We start from the raw sequence: 17122 nt of genomic DNA, 5'->3' as shown, positions 1-17122 counted from the left end.
GAAGCTTTGGAAAGCTTCTTCGCACTGGTTTGTCCATAGGAAGTCCTTTGGCTTTTTTAGGAGAGTGAAGATTGGTCCTGCCTTTTCCGCGAGTTTGGGAATGAAGCGGGATAGGGAGACTAACTGTTCAGCTAGGCGTTGGACCTCTTTCGTCGTTTATGGGCTTTGCATTTGGATAATGGCTTTGCACTTCTCGGGGTTGGCTTCGATTCCTCTGCTGGTGATCATGAAGCCGAGGAACTTACCTCCCTGGACCCCGAATACACATTTTTCTGGGTTGAGGCGCATGTTATGCTTCCTGACCTGGGCGAATACTTCGGCGAGGTCGGCAGCATGATCTGTCGCCGAGGTGGTTTTGACTATCATATCGTCGACGTAAACCTCCATGTTTCTCCCGATTTGTTGATGGAAGACCTTGTCCATCAGCCGTTGGTAGGTTGCCCCGGCATTCTTGAGGCCAAAGGGCATCACCCGATAGCAGTAGTTGGCGTGGTCGGTGATGAAGGAGGTGTGTGCTTCATCAGGTGGGTACATCATTATCTGGTTGTACCCAGAGTAGGCGTCGAGGAAACTGAGGAGGGCGTGTCTGGAGGCTCCATCGACTAACCTGTCAATGCTTGGTAGAGGGTACGAGTCCTTGGGACACGCTTTGTTGAGGTCGGTGTAGTCGACGCACATGCGCCACTTCCCCGAGTTCTTCTTTACCAGGACCACGTTGGCCAACCATGTGGTGTATCTGACTTCACGGATGAAGCCGGCGTTGAGCAATTTCTGTGTTTCGACAACGATGGCCTCCTGCCTCTCGCCGCCGACCTTCCTCTTCCTCTGGGTGACTGGTTTTGCTTCTTTGTGTATTGCTAGCTTGTGGCAGATGAAATCTGCATCTATGCCTAGCATGTCAGTGCTAGACCAGGCGAAGAAGTCGGCATTCCGGAGGATTTCTGCTTCAAGTTGTTGTCGCAATTCTGGGTTCAGTTGTATGCTGATCTTCGTAGTTTGTCCGGGGAGTTCCCCAATCTGGAGGTTGTCGAGCTCGTCGACGGGGCTAGGCCGCTCATCGTGAGCGTCCGATCTCGGGTCGAGGTCGGTGATTCCTTCGTGGTTGGTGCAAGCCATGGTGGCAAGGTTGCTCTTGCACTGTTCACCAAGTGAGGCAATTTTCAGGCTTTCAGTGTAGCACTGTTGAGCTGTCTTCTAATTTTCCTTGACGGAGATAATTTTCCCATCGTGTCCTGGGAATTTCATCGTGAGGTGTGGGGTGGATACTACCGCTCCGAGCTGATTTAAGGTTGGTCTTCCGATGATGATGTTGTAGGAAGTATTGGCTTCCACGAGTAGGTATCGAACCATGACCCGCCGTGAATCTGGGGGTGCTCTAAAAGTCGTCAGTAGGTCCACGTATCCTCGAGTGTGGATGCTTCTTCCTGCAAAACAGACTAGGGGCTCTGTATGAGGTTGTATGAGAGAGTGGGGGACGTCTAACCTGAGGAATGTTGGCCAATAGAGGATATCGGTCGAGCTCCCTTGGTCGACCAGGGTCTTGTGGACCTCCCAATTGGCTAACGCTACGGCTATGACCATGGGATCATCTTGGTTGGGATTGATCTCGGCATAGTCGTCGTCAGTGAAAGTGATTGTCGGCGAGCTCTGATGCGTAGGCGAGATGGTGAGGTGGACACGGTTGACATTGCGCAGGTGTTTTTTCCGGGCCGAGTTACTGGCACCCCCTCCTGTGAAACCTCCTACAATTGTACTGATTGTTTCCTGTAGGGGAGTTGATCTTTCTTCCTGGTTGGTCTTGGCTCGCCTGAGCTCGTCAGGGTTGAGTTGAGCACGAATGTGTTCGTTCTTGGCGCGTAACGCCGTTAGGTTTGCTTTGTTGGCAGTCCGTATCGTTGCTAGGTCAGTTTCGTGCTGGGCACGCATGTTCTGTAGGTCGGCGGCGTGTTGCTGCCGTGTTTGTTCGATCAGATCGATCAATCTCCTTAGTGCTTCGTTATCCATGATCAATGACTGGCTTTTGTCGTTTGTTACTCGTCTAATGTGGCTTCTAATGGAAACCATATAGGTGGTCGATAAGGGCTGTCTTGATTGGCCCCACGGTGGGCGCCAAATGTTCTTACCGGAATATGGTCGAAAAGGTGATCCGTCCAGTAAGATCGGTGAGCCTCCTTCGCAGGTGTGCTAATGCTCCAAGATGGGGGTGGTACCTACAAAAGAGACTCCGATGCTAAAGTTAGGATTTGTATGAGTATAAGTCCCGTATATATAATGCATGTACCTTGGTGTGATTCAGGGTTGTTTTTGGGCCTAGGGCCTGAGATAAGATATAATAAGATTAGATAAAGGACCTCGTCTGGAACGAGATCCACTGAGATCAGTTATGATTTGTTCTAACGCTGAGCTGACATCACATAGCGCGTGCCCGAGATCATCTTCCGTCGTGGTATCGAGCTCGGAGCTCGATTTCACAGATTAGATAGTACACTTATTATTTATTGAGACTAACGACAAAGCCTCTTGAATGCTTCATTCTTTAACACATCGATTGAACTAAAAGATTATCTTGAAACTCACAAATCTATTAAAGAGAACAAGAACATACTCTTTGCAAGGACCAAGGACAAAGATCCCTAAAATCACGAAGAAAAGCAAATAAAGTCATTTCTACTACATTACATCTACAAATTCTGTTTGGTATGAAAAGATGATAAGTCGCCTCCTTAATTAGATAAAAGGTACCATTTGGTGAAATATAATTAATGCTCACATTAATTGAGCCAAACGGTACCTACCATCATAAAGAAAGACAATGAAGACAAATGAAACAAACTTATGAGTTGGACTCAAAGTGTTACAATAATCATCTTCTCCAAATTAATATAAAAGAAGATTCACTCAAGAAAGATAGAAAGATTCATCATATAAGAGACACTAATTTACATAAGTGATACATACATTTTGTGCAAAAACATACTCTCTGTAAATCTATTCTTTTGTGTAAACATTCATTGCTTTGTACTGGTTTTATAACATTTAAGTGAGATGAATACAAAACTTGTATAACTTTCATAACCATTGTTATAAGGTTGAGCCTGGAAAGGCTTGTCTGAAAAAGAATATTTATTTAAGCCTAGATAGGCTTGACTATAAAGGAATACTTGGTTGTTAATCCTTTAGAGACTTGTTGTTAAAAGAATACTTGGATAGTTGCTTAAAGAGACAAGTCAAAAAATACTTGGGGTTGAGTCAAAAGTGGCTTACTGAAAGAATACTTGTATCTTTATTTAAATATAGTGGAACTCAATCTGATTGGATTAAGAACTGGACGTAGTCTCCATGATTAAGACGAACCAATCTAAAAAATAACCTATGTTTCATCTGACTACTCTTTGTACTCCATCTGACTAGAGATATTACTTCACTACGAAAATCATGTGAGTTTTTGATACACATTATTCAACCTCCCTTCTAGTGTTTATTTTTTCTCCACACACACACACACATATATGTATATATGTGGAGAGAGAGAGAGAGGGGAGATATCCACTTACTACAAAAGTAAGTTTACTTGGACTTACTCTACTCAATAATTCAATTTTATTTTATCAAATTTCAACAATCCAATTATTGAATTAAAGGTTCTTAATGGGTAGATCAATTAAACTTGCAATTTAAAAAAAAAATTGAAAACTATTTGATATTTTGTTTCATTAATTCAAATCAACATATAAAATATTTTTATATTTATCCATAAATTTGAATTAATGAAATGGAGTATCAAATAGTTTTTAAATTTTTAAAAAATCTGCATACTTGATCTATGCTTTAAGAACTTTTAATTTAACGATTGAATTATTAAAATTTAATATAAAATTTAAGTTATTGAGTGTAGTAAGTCTAAGCAAAACTTACTCTTGGATATATATATATATATATATATATATATATATATATATATATATATATATATATATATATAGAGAGAGAGAGAGAGAGAGAGAGAGAGAGAGAGAGAGAGATGAGAATTGTAGGCGTATACATGTAGTATTTATATTGGGATTTCAACACTTTTAGTAACAAAGACATGAAATTTTCACATTTTATGATAGGCTGTCCTCGTTAGTTTTGACCTACTAATTGATTAAACAAAACACAACAACCATTGATCAATAATTGATTAGAAGCTTTGGTGATATACAAACATGGAGTGACTCTCGTGAGATGGTTAAACTAGATCAATGGGGTGTGTGTGTGTGACTCTCTTGAAATGGTTAAACCATATCAATGGTGTGTGTGTGTCTATATGTTTTAATTTTATTAATTAAATGAATATTTTTTTGATGTGTTGTTTTAATGCTTTAAAGCTTTAAGGATTAAGGAATCCTTATAAGTTTTGTTGTTTGAAGGTTGTTTTGAATTGAGGTCAAAGTTGACCAAATTTAGGGAAAGGTACACATGATTTTCTTAAAATTTGAACTTTATAAGTTTATTCCTTCAAAAAAATTAGAGGTTTTAAAGAGATAGTCTCTAAAACAATATGAGATCTTGTTTCTTCTAACATCATATATGAGAGCCCTAATCCATCCCCAGAGCAAATATTTGAGTTGCGGTGTTGTGATTTGAAGCCTAGAAGCTGAGAATTGACCATAGTTTGAGTTACTATATGGTGAGAGCTCGAAGGACCTTGTTCTTCATCGTTCTTCCTCCTCTTCCCCTTTTCTTAAAGAATTGAGGTATGAGAAACTTGTAGATTAGTCTTTTTTGTGTTGTATGTGTTGATTTATCCATCGATGGCTTTGATGTTGAATTTGAGAAGTGAAAGCCTTGGTACTCTAGGATTTTAGTTGTACATGGTGGAAGGGAAGGAGAATTCATGATCTTGGATCATGTTGTGATTGCATGTTCTTTATTTTGCTGAATTTGAGTTGTTTACGATGTATAAATGTTGACTTGAAGATTTACATGCTAAGTTGGTATAGACTGATGAATATTGAATGTGTTGAGAGAAGATGTATTTTCTCAAATTGATGAACTTGGTTCTTGAGTTGGGTTTCTACCTGAGTGTCCTCGTTTAAAGTGAGAACTTACTCTTTAGCTTGGCTTGCTTGGAATGCTCATTGGTCACTTTGAGCGAATTTCGCTTACCCAAAGAGAGAACTCACTCGCTTAAGCGAATGAATCGCATCTCCTAGGGGTGCTATGTATCTGAGTTCGCTCAAAGCAAGTTGTAAGTGCTTGCTCGTTTTTAACTAAATCATATATCTAATTTTATATTATAAAAATTTATATTTTAAAATGATTATATATAAGGACTCATATTAATAAGTCGTTAGCTTGAGTAGTACTGACTTATTTCCCTTAAACAAGATATTAATAATAGTTAGGTTCTTCAACAAATATTAGTAATTAGCGAAGTCAATTAATATTTCAAAACACTAACATGATTATCGAAAAAATATGAGTCTATATTTATCATTTTGTCTAGGACTTATAAAATGTTAAGATTGACCTTGATCACAACCACAACTCCTACTTATCACCATGTGGTAGGGTCAACTGTAACGTAGTTAGTACCCTAGAACAGACCATTCCCAAATTGAAATGGGTCGTTTCAAACTTTTAAAACAAGAGTGATTTAGTTGCCTAGAACGGGTCATTTCCAAACAGAAATGGGCCGTTCTAAACTATTAAATAGGCTTATAAATCCTTGTTGGGAACGGGCCGTCCAAACAAGGTCTTTGTGAGTAAAATGCAACCCTAGAACGGCCCGTTCTGGTTTGAAAATGGATCGTTCTGCAAGTAAATTTTACACATGACGTTTGAGTGCAGAACAGGCTGTTCCGGATTTGCAACGCTAATTTAAGAGTTCTTTGTTACATTTATAGTAAACTTTTAATTACGATAATTTATCATTTTTTTAATCTTAATTTAAGAGTTCTTTTATGTTTTTATGTAAACAGATATTTTACTAGAGTTGCTCTCATATATAAATGTTACATGACAATGCTATATTTATTCTTGATATATTTGTTTAAATAAAGTTAAACTTTATTTTATTTTTAAAATTTGTAGATAACATAATTATAATAATTAAGATGATTAAATTTAGTTTATTTTAATATAAACCAATTATGGACATTATGAATAACATATTAAAATTCTTTTTGATTTTATTTAATTAGAGATTATTTCTATTTATATACCATCAATTCAAAATCAAAGGTCTTTCTATATAATCATTTTCTCTAATATACATAAAATTTATATTGAAGCACTCTTCAACGAAGTTATGTTCGGTTCAATCTTAAATATTTTGACTATAAAATTAAAGGTCTTTTTTATATTTAATTTAATTTCTCTTATCCTATATTTCTCTTATTATTAATAAATAAGGATCATTTTTAAATTTTTCTATTTATGTTTATAGATATAATCTCTCAATTCTTTTTATATTCTCTTAATCAGGATCTCTATAAAAATGACCATCTCCAATACAAAGCATTTGTAGTGTATCTTATTTTACTTTAAATGAGATTCATCATGTCTCGTCATTTTTAAGCAATTTACACTATATATTTACAAATTTTATTCCAACGGTGGGATCTTATAGGTCTTGGTAGAAAAGTTATATATAGAGAGAAAAATCCACTTACTCCAAAAGAAATTTTTTTATAGATCTACTTTACTCAATAACTCATGTTCTAAATTAAATTTTAATAATTTAATTATTAATTAAAATTTCTTAATATATAAATCAAGTTTACAAATTTTTAAAAATTAAAATCATATAATACTTTGTTATATAAATTCAAATCAACATATAAAATACTTTTTAAATTGATGTATAATTAATGTAATAAATTAGTTATCTGTCAATTGGAATTAAAGAAAAAAAGTATCAAATAGTTTTTAATTTTTTTAAATTTTTTTGTAAACTTGATTTACGTATTAAGAACTTTTAAGTCAACAGTTAGATTGTTGAAATTTGATATAAAACATAAATTATTAAGTGAAGTAAGCTTATGTAGACTTATTAAGCAAATCCCTCGTCAATATATATATATATATAAGAAGCGATCCATTTACTCTAATCGTAAAGTCATAGTAGACTTATCTTATTCAAAAATTCATGTTTTATATTAAATTTTAATGATATAACCATTAAATTAAAATTTTTAATATATCGATCAAGTTTACAATTTATTTTTTAAATTTGAAAATTGTTAAGTTAAAAGACCATCTTAAATTTCTTAAACTTTCAAATTTTAATGATAACGAACAAAACATTTTTCTAAAAGAAAAATATTTTTGCAAAATACAAATAAAACAAAACATAAGACACAAGAATCTTACTTCATAAAATCTTAAATGTGTATCATTTATCATTAGTAATAACTACTTGATACATAGCTAATTAGTTCTTTAACAGATTAAATAAAAAAATCATTAGAACTTATAAATTTGTCAAAATGAATGAAGTTATGCACGATATCCGAGAAATTTGATGTATAACAAGCATTAGTATATAAACTGATCTACCAAATCATACGTAATAAAAGGAAAGGAAAAAAAAAAAAAAAGGAAGAAAAAAAGATGACCCAATACAAATACAATTTACAGCCATTGGTACTACTACAATACTACTAGTTTATTCGCATTAATATCAATGAATGAGCCACTTATTTTATCTCAAAATAAAAACGGTATGAATTTGGGAAGACCTGGTTTTTCCGTCTTCGTCAACGTCTACTTGAACGAAATTAAGATACAACCAACACCTACACACAAAACACAGGATTGATATTGATTAATTGAAAGCAAACATGACTTGAGCTATGCCAAGACGCAAAACAAAACATTATTGGAAGATAAAAGCAACTGATACAATCACTCTACACATCACACACTGCAAATTTGTGAAAATACTGCATGTAACTAGTCTAGGACTCGCTGACAAAAGAAGCAACTAATTTTTTTCTTTTCTTTTTATAAGTACAAATAAGAAAGAAATAACTACAAGCCAATGGCTGCAAAAACAGTCTGGGCAACGGTGAGAAAAAGAAGCACGACCGCGGCGATTACTCCGATAGTTTTCCACACTGTGGGAGTGTGGTCGCGTTTCAAAGTAGCAAACATTTCCCTGAGCTCGTACTTTGCGTTTATCATTACTCGTTTGAGTTTATGCCAAAGCCAAAATAATTTAAAGTTTATTCTGTGATCCGGATTTTCCTTTAAGGTCTGAATCATCTCATCGTACTTGTCGACCATATTAGTATCAATCTGAATTCCACGGGCGAGTGAACGAAAGAAATTCATCAAGTCCTCATTGCTCCACTGGGTTTCTAAAACATCACTTTTGTAAAGCAGTTTGATATCGTGCTCACAGCAAACCAAACCTCTGAGCGACACAGCAATCTCGCTGAATCTGCAGCTAGTCCGGTCATGTTTTCCACCGACGTATTTTTCATGCGTAATTCTGTTCTGCTCCCATGCAACGAAATTCCGCCATTCAATTTCCTTTTCTTCAGTGATGTTCAGACGCTGTATCTCCAAGGTTCCCTTTTTGAGAAGTTTGTAACAACCAAATATAGCGCCCTCATTCTCAAAATCAAAGCTATGATCTTCAGCCCGCGTAATTTTAATCCCGTCGGATAAGAACCTATATGCACAGCATTTCAACTTCAAATGATGCTTGCTTTCCGGAGCAATTCTATTTCCATCTTCATTCTTTGTTTCGAAACTGTGCACGGTGTCGAGTAAGTGTGCTGCATTAGGGCAATCTGTCACATTAACGGAATGAGTACAGCCAAAGAGAAACAGGGCAAGGGCGTTGATGATTTTTCGAACATGTTTTAACCCATCACTGTCAATCTCAGCTGGGACAAAAAGTATATGGAAGAGCAAAATGAGAACGAAGAGAGGTATCTGGTTTCCGAGTAATTTCAAATCCAAAAGGACCTCACTCATTTTTCTTACATCGGCTAAGGAGTGTTTGAACTCGTGGCTCTTTATTTGAAGAGGTACGCCTGAGAGGCTTTGTAAAGCTCTAAAATCATTATCTGATTCCTCGGCTTTGGTGATGAGAAGCTCAAGCAGAAAACAGCCATCGAGTAACATGATTTTGGCGAGGTCGTAGTTGTTGAATTCGATGTCGTCCACGTAGAATGTTCGGACTAACATGTCTAAATGAAGAATGATTTTGCTGCATTCGTCGAAGGATCCAAGTGGGTCTGTGGTTCGATGAAATAAAGAGTGCATGAAACGGTATTTGATCTCTTCCATGTGTAGCAGGTCCCTTTTGTTTCCCTTGTAGAGGGGTCCTATGGATACCACCTTTGGCTTGTAAGGTTCAGATTCCTTTTTCGATTTTCGAAACTGTTCCGGAACTCCTGAAATGCTACATGCTTTCACACCGAGAGCTTCATCTCGCAGAAACCCCAACAACAATTTCATAGAAGAAACCCATCCACCCAATTTGGAATCGGATTCACTGGTTCCAGATCCGGACATAGCCTAGCCTGCTGGAAAGGAAAAAAAAATACACAATCAAACAACTCCGGAAAGAATGAAAAGAATTAAGGGGGGAAAAATCCGGAAAGATACAAAGAGTCACCGAAAAATATGAATATGATCACTCTCAAAATTCTCAATGGAACTTTTGTAACTCTTCAAATGTGGGAAGAAGAGACAATTGTGTTTGTTGATAAATTAGGAACCATAACTAAGATTCTTAATTTATATGCTCCACTCTAAATAATGCTCCACCGAAAATCATATCTCACAAGTCTAATTAGTCCTTAATTATAATTTTTCAAATACTGTATGAATTATATCAATAAAAAAAAAATCACCACCATATTCTCGTTATTTTAAAGTGAGTTTGTACTGAAGAAAATTTGCGACCGAAAAGTTGTCGGTTCCAGTAATGAAATATCTTGAAAGATTTAATATGTAATCGGTTATCAACATCAAACCTATCAAAAATGCGTGACCAAGGATAATTCGGCCATGGTCACATCTCTTATCACAATTATTGTAAGTAGTAACTTTCAACTATTACAAGACAAAGGCTCTTGAATGTGGTTAATGGTCAAATCCTCGATGTAACATTCATTTACCTATAAATATAAGGTATTAACATATATACAATATATATTTAATCTTTGATTACTTGTTAACCTTGGCATCAAAGCCCCTTTTACAGATATAAATTACCTAACACTTGGAAGTCGAGGACTGACGACTTCTAGTCAAAGACCTCTTGCACTCACTTTCTAACAAGAACATTTGGTAGGATTGTAGAAAATTTTTCCTATGGATTCTACTAAATTGAAACAATGGTTGGAATAAAAGCTTCACCATACAGGAATTATGGAATGTCAGATAACACTCAAGTCTTAATCGAGTTACAACAAAATTACATTAATGGAAAACACAAAGTGAACAACAACAATAGTATCGTGAGGAGGAAATGGCCCTTCTCTGACAATAAAATTCCGATCTGCAACAATTACTCAAACAATTACAATCCAATACTAAAATGCTGGAAGCCAAATTCCTCTAATTCTTTAACGGATTCAATTTTTCTTTTTGGAATGCCATCAACTCAAGCTACATTATCTAGGAAAATTTGGCCTTCTCATACATCCAGGCCAAGTGAGACTTCAACGCCAAACTCTCGAGAAGTTTGGACATCGGCACCTCATTTCACTATGGTGATGAAAGAATTTAGGAAGCACCCATTTATTGATGAAATCATGGAAATTCCCCTTCCAAGGGGATGGAGGAATATTCGGGGCTTGATAAATATGATGGAACCTTTGGCCTTGATGATCATGTGTTAACTTGTATGTTTCTCAAGTTAGCATGCTCACCAAAGTGGATGTCGATCATATGTACCATCTATTTTCCACCTCATTAAAAGGAGAAACTATAAGGTGATTCACTCATCTTCCCCTTGTTTGGTCAATTCTTTCTAAGTGCTTATCTCCAAACTTACCACATAGTTTTGCATTAGCCAACCTCATGCTATGACCTTGGCTGCCCTTATCAACATTAAGCAAGGTAAGGATAAATCTCTCAAAGCCTTCATGGATAGGTTTGGAAAAGTTTCTTTTGAAATTCCTAATTTAGCCGAGGAGGTCGCCTTACATCAGATGTTAACATCTCTAAAGTCGAATGCTTTCTTGGATAGTTTGTACTAGAAGTCAACTTCATCCATGGAAGATCTTTGTAGAATAGCTACAAAGTATATGTAGATGGAGGAACTTGTTGAATTTCAAAAACATTTTGATGAAGATCAAGGAAAGGCAAAAGTAGAATCTCGGGGAGATAAAAGGGAAAGAGATCGGTCTTAATGTACTCCCTTGAATGATAATTTCTCTCTGATACTTGATGAAGCCCTAAATAGTGACTTGATCAACTTGTCGACTTCTCAGGAGAGTGAGTTGATACCTATAGGTATGTAGACCTATTAACTATCTTTGATGATGGTGAGAAGAGGAGAAGGACAATTAGTATATGCAATATATTGGTCAATGCCAACACATCCTACAATGCTTTGTTAGGTTGATCTTCTCTTAATGAGTTGGGTGTTATTATTTCAACTTTGGATTTAGCTATGAAATTTTCCTTGTCAATGGGAAGAATAATGGCAATTCTTGTCGAATAGAAGACGACACGAGAATGTTATGTGACAAGTTTGAGGATTACACCTCTGGTCAGTCAAGTTGAAACTAACACATGATTTATTTGGATTGGTGAACCCTCCTCTTTGACAAGTAATATGATGGAAACCTTAAAAGAGACTAGATTGATGCATCTTCTCCTTCATGCTTCTTGAATGGATCTTTCATGTCTTGGACTCCTTCAAACTTCTTCAATGACTTTCATTAATGTTAGAAGTCATTTCTAACACACAATAGAAGATAAGAACTCTCTTAGGTGATGCCACACTCTTAAAGAGTGATAAGTCTCTTCAATTTTTCACCACACGTAAGAGAGGATAAGAGAAATGGAAGAATTTCAAAGAAAGAAAGAAAAAAGCTCAAAATCCTAGACAGCCTTCCTAAGGTCTCAGAATCAAAAGCCACTACCATCTTTGAAGCTCAAGATTTAAAGGTTTTCACTCTTGATGAACTTCTTGGAGCATTTCGTGTTCATGAGGTTCATTTGAATAGTAGAAATCAACCCAAGGCAAAAGACAATATTGCCTTGAAAAACAATGAAACAAGCACAAGAAAAGAAAGAGAAAAAATGCTAAAAGTTGAATCTAGCTCAAACAAGTCAGATGATAGCTCATAAGATTCAACAAATGATGAAATCTCCCATATGTCCAAGAAATTCAAAAATATGCTAAAAAAAGGGAAAGATTGAAGAACCTACATAAGAAGCAATAAAAATAGAGAAAAATCAGCAAATCAAAGGCCAAGGATATCGTCTACTTCAAATGCAAGAAGCCTGGACACCTAAGAGAAGATTGTCCACTATACTTAGGAATAGGTGGTCAAGGAAGACTAAAAGGAGTTTGGTGGACACTTGGAAGGATCTTGACAATGAAAGTAGCATTTCAAATGAAGAAGTTGTTAACATTTGTCTTATGGTAGACGCTAAGTCAAAGCAGTTGATATAGAGGTAAATTCTGACTCTAGCTCTTATTCATCTGAATCTGACAATGATGAAATGTCTTTTGAGACTCTCTTAGCTAATTTCCACATGATTTCTCTTGAGTACAAGAAGCTAAAAGAAAAATATAAAGCTTTGAAAAAAGAGAATATCTTAAACCCAAAAGAAAAGTGTTAAATGATGCTGAAGAGATATTATGTCTCAAAATCAAGATCACTAGTTTTGTTCCTCTTGATGTAGAAGTCTTAAAAAATGAAAATGTGCTACTGAGGAAGGACTTAACTAAGTTTGTTAATGGATCCATGAAACTAAACCTTTTGTTAAAACATAGAAGGATTCCATCTGACAAAACTAGTATTGGTTTTGACTCAAGTCTCAAGAATTCTTAGACCAAATCCAAAGTTTTTTCTCACAAAGCCAGTGGATATAAATATAAAAATTCAGCAAGAGAAAAACTAAGAGAAATGGAACTAACAAGAAAGAATCCAAGAGAATATGGGTACCAAAATCTCAAATAGTCTTTGTTTTAGATATCTTTGGTAGGAAAGCCAAAGGATTCACACTGGTACCGGACAGTGGATGCTCATGACATATAATAGGATAAAGGTCTATGTTCCTAGACCTGTAGCCACATGAGGGATCTATCTCCTTTAGAAGTGGAAAAGGAAAGATCAAAGGTATAGGTAAGATAAGTAAAAATATATACACCTATTGTGTCTAATGTTCTTTATGTAAAAGGATAGAAGTATAATCTACTTAACATAAGTCAATTTTGTGATAGTCGATATATTGTGTCTTTTGATAAAGATTCATGCATAGTCAGACAAAGTGATGTGTCTATACTTTTTACTGCTCAGAGAAAGTATAATCTTTATGAGATTGACGTAACTAGTTTAAGTAAATAGAATGTAACATGTCTAGTTTCAAAAGAAGATGAGAAATTTATTTAGCACAAAAATCTTGAGCATGTCAACATGGAACACATCTCAAAAAATATCCAAAAGAGGTTTAGTAAGAGGACTGCCTGAAATTTCTTAGAAAACTCATCTTCTTTGTGAGACTTGTCAGAGAAAGAAACAAACGAAATCATCTTTTAAAGCAAAAAGAGAAGTTTCCACCTCTAGACCACTAGAATTGTTACATATGGATATGAAGTGAGTTAACAAACCACTTGTAACATTATTAAGACAAAAAGAGGATGAGGGAGATCATGCATCCATGAAAGTAACTACTTGAATTAAAGTTGGGTTTGACATTAAGATCTTGCAAGATTATACTACATTTCTTTTGCTCATACCAAATCTTAATATGAATTAGCGAATTTCTAATTTATAACCTTTATAGTGTCTTATTCCATGACTCAAAAATTATACTCATGACACAATCCATATTCATGTGTTTGTAATAGCTAGCTAAGATAAAATCGTACCTTGAGACATTTCCTTGAAAGTTGAGGAGAAACAGGGGCAAGGCCTACTATTGTGGAATGTTTTACTTAAAAGGTTAAGAGCATTATTGGAACATTTTGATACGGAAAAAATTTGAGAACTAATTTTCTTTTAGGGGAAGAGAGTTGTAACATCTCATTTTTTTTTAAAAAAATAGTAAATAAATTAGAATAAGAGAAATATTTTCTATAATAAAATAAAATGTGGAGAGGTTAAACAAAAGGTTTTGGGCTAGATTATAGACTTAACCAAGGGACTAATTAAAAGAAGAAAAGGGAAGGGATTAGGTTATTGCATGTCTTTTGAAACTTAGAGCACTTGTAGGAAGAAACCTACTGGAGGCTACCAAAAAGACAAATTAGTAGCCAAAGCTACAAGAAGTGCATTATTTTGCAAGATTGTCACTCTAGGTAGAGAAAGTGTGATTGTCAAATCTATTATGCATATATGAAGTATAAGGGTAGACAGTCGCTTCCTAAACCATGTAGGTTGAATTTTTTCTATGTGACTACTTATGAATGACTTGATGCTTTATCCTCTTATATATTATATGAATTTGTGTGCTAATTAACATTAGATTGAGTTGTTAGTATAAATTGATGTATTTTTAGATTAGTATATATTGCGTATGAACTCAAGATATTTGATAGATTGAATGAGTTGCATAATTTGATGATAAAATTAAAATAATTGATGTGTTTGTATGAAAGTTTGAGAAAAGGATAATTACTTAAATAATTATTTTTTACATTTTAAAGGATAATATAGGAGTCAAGAGGAGATAATAAGACTAAGAATTATGAGAAGTAATTGACAAATAATTTGTATATGTATTACTGATGTTATTTGAAGAATCTATCTTGAGAAGTAATGAATATTGTAATGATATATATATATGGGTAATGATGTGTAAGATTATGAAATATTTTGTACTAATATCTATGAAGATGTATGAAGAGTTATGTTACCATTAAATGATTATGATAGATTGTGTGATAAAGTTCGATAGGCTAATATGATTACATTGTATGAGGATTTATTATGGAATATTATTATATTGATATGTTGAACAATTGAGATGTGATGATGCTTGTTGTGATGAATATGATAAGGATGAATTATTAAGATGTGATGATGCATATTATGATGAATACTTTGATGTGATGAGTTGAATAACTCCAGTGTTGCAGATTGGCACTCGAGGAGATGAATTATGTATATTTTATGGTTGTGTTGTGTGTATTGAGTCCATGCATTCATGTTTTATTTCACAAGATAGTTAGTTTATGCAGGTGGGATATCATAGGTCATCTAATGAGTCTATGTAGGTAGGATATATATCATAGGTCATCTACCTATGTTCCAATGTATTATGGTGGAGAAACCTCTAATGAGAATGGGAGACTACCATGGTTAACTGTAACACTTCGATAACTCCCTAATAGACATCCCCTAATTGAGGTGGTTTGGGGGGTCACTATTGATGGGTGGTCCCTACACCATTCAATGGGGTAGATTTGTTCCATTACTCTTAGGCTATTTTGTGTTCTCGATTATGAGGAGGAGATTAGGACCACAACATATAGACTTAGGAGCATGCATTGCATGAGTCTTAATTATGATTGAGTTTTATTGTATGACTTGCTAGGTGAAAAATGATGAATGAACGTGTGGAGATACGATTATAGTAGTTGTATGGAAGGATGCTTATATGTGTGTGAGATGTGATTGATGTTATAGTTGTGTGTGTCTACCTTTATACCTTATATATATTGTGTGTGGGTAAGACGTATTCTCACTCCCTATGTTTATATCTTTGTGTTCAGGTTGGTCACCACTAGTAGAGCGTACAGGTACAAGAAGATGTGTTTGATGATGGAAAGGAATAAAGATAAGTCTTGCTCTGATTAGTATGACATCAGGGCAAAGTTTAGTTTTAGTATTTTAATGGATTTCATTTGGACTATAATTCCTTTTGTTTAAGTTGTTGGGATTTTGTTAAAAAAGGTGGTTTGTGCCTTACTTGAATCTTATATGTTGTTTTATAAAGTTGTTGGAATAGATTGTGAAACCTTTTATTTGAATATTAATGCTTAGAAAATTTACTTTTCATATGAAAGGTTTTTAATTTATTTTCATAATTATTATTTAATTTCTTTGGTTTAATTAATGAGGGTAGAAGTGTGTCAACTTAGTATAGTCACTAGTGGAAAATTAGGATACTACGTCACCCATTTTACGTCGGATATACAAACACCAGACGTAATAAAAACCCTGTGGCATGTTTTGTAATTTTGTTAAACTATTTACGTCGGACCTCCAAGGGTCCGACGTAAATTTTAACATTTACATCGGACACCATGGATAGCCGACGTAGATGTTAAAATTTACGTCGAACCCAATTAGGACCGACGTAAAAAACCCTCAGGCCCTCCTTAAAAGAAGGTGTGCTCGGACTACCTAGATTTCAAAAATTTCATGGTTTCCTTCTCCCGCGCATTGTGCACCTTCTTCTATTTTTCTTCCTCATCCCTCTGCCTCCTCATTTGCACCTTTTTCTATTTTTCTTCTTCGGAGGGTTACGTTGGTTTCTTCTTCGCGTGTTGATGGAAATGGCTTAACCATACATCCATCTATTTTTCTATGAGGTAGCATCTTCTATCAAGTTTGTGTTTTCTGGAATGTTTTTTTCGTAATAATGTTTGTGTTGCATTTCGAGTTTTTGAAGCTAGAGAAGGAAGTGACCAAGTCCGAGTTTGGAGAACCCATGTTGAGATTTCCGTTAACAGACTTTTGTTTAAATCTAGAAATCAGTTAAATTCTATTAACGGTCTCAAACACGGCAAGTATACCGGCCGTTCAAGTAGTAAAAATATCGTATCCACAGGGATTAGAAGGTAAAATAAGCATTTATTGACTATTCGTGACTAAAGAATAATTCCAATTTGTAGTTTGTCATGTATATGAATTGAAGAGCATGACTACTGGAATGAAAGCTATAAATAAATATTGGTTTTAGAGTGGAAAAGGGTAGAAATGGTATTGTG

At 35.0% G+C, this 17122-nt stretch overlaps 3 protein-coding genes across 6 annotated transcripts; all 3 read right to left on the bottom strand.

The window, feature by feature from the left end:
• Positions 1–536: 536 nt before the first annotated feature.
• On the bottom strand, positions 537–1116 carry LOC145956193 (uncharacterized). Its single transcript, XM_083071759.1, has 2 exons — positions 608–1116; positions 537–540 (listed from the first exon to the last, which is right to left on the bottom strand). Exons 1-2 carry the CDS (start codon positions 1114–1116, stop codon positions 537–539), a joined length of 513 nt encoding a protein of 170 aa, XP_082927885.1.
• A 78-nt stretch (positions 1117–1194) lies between these two features.
• LOC145956192 (uncharacterized) lies at positions 1195–2064 on the bottom strand. Its single transcript, XM_083071758.1, has one exon. The coding sequence runs from the start codon at positions 2062–2064 to the stop codon at positions 1195–1197; it is 870 nt and encodes a 289-aa protein (XP_082927884.1).
• Positions 2065–7782: 5718 nt separating this feature from the next.
• LOC109810133 (UPF0481 protein At3g47200) lies at positions 7783–9953 on the bottom strand. Of its 4 annotated transcripts, none has more exons than XM_029273706.2 (2): positions 9607–9953; positions 7783–9524 (listed from the first exon to the last, which is right to left on the bottom strand). In XM_029273706.2, exon 2 carries the CDS (start codon positions 9511–9513, stop codon positions 8017–8019), a length of 1497 nt encoding a protein of 498 aa, XP_029129539.2. In that variant the 5' UTR covers positions 9514–9524; positions 9607–9953; the 3' UTR covers positions 7783–8016. The 4 variants fall into 4 exon arrangements, with proteins under 4 accessions (XP_029129539.2, XP_029129540.2, XP_020229106.2 ...); XM_029273707.2 differs by having other exon boundaries at positions 7783–9521; XM_020373517.3 differs by having other exon boundaries at positions 9617–9953.
• Between the last annotated feature and the right edge of the window lie 7169 nt (positions 9954–17122).

Source organism: Cajanus cajan, chromosome 3 (assembly GCF_000230855.2).
Source record: "Cajanus cajan strain Asha chromosome 3, NIPB_CcT2T_4, whole genome shotgun sequence".
In the NCBI taxonomy this organism is placed as follows: Eukaryota; Viridiplantae; Streptophyta; class Magnoliopsida; order Fabales; family Fabaceae; genus Cajanus; species Cajanus cajan.
Note: the sequence above shows the minus strand (reverse complement) of the source record. Positions and strands in the feature narration are given on the sequence as shown.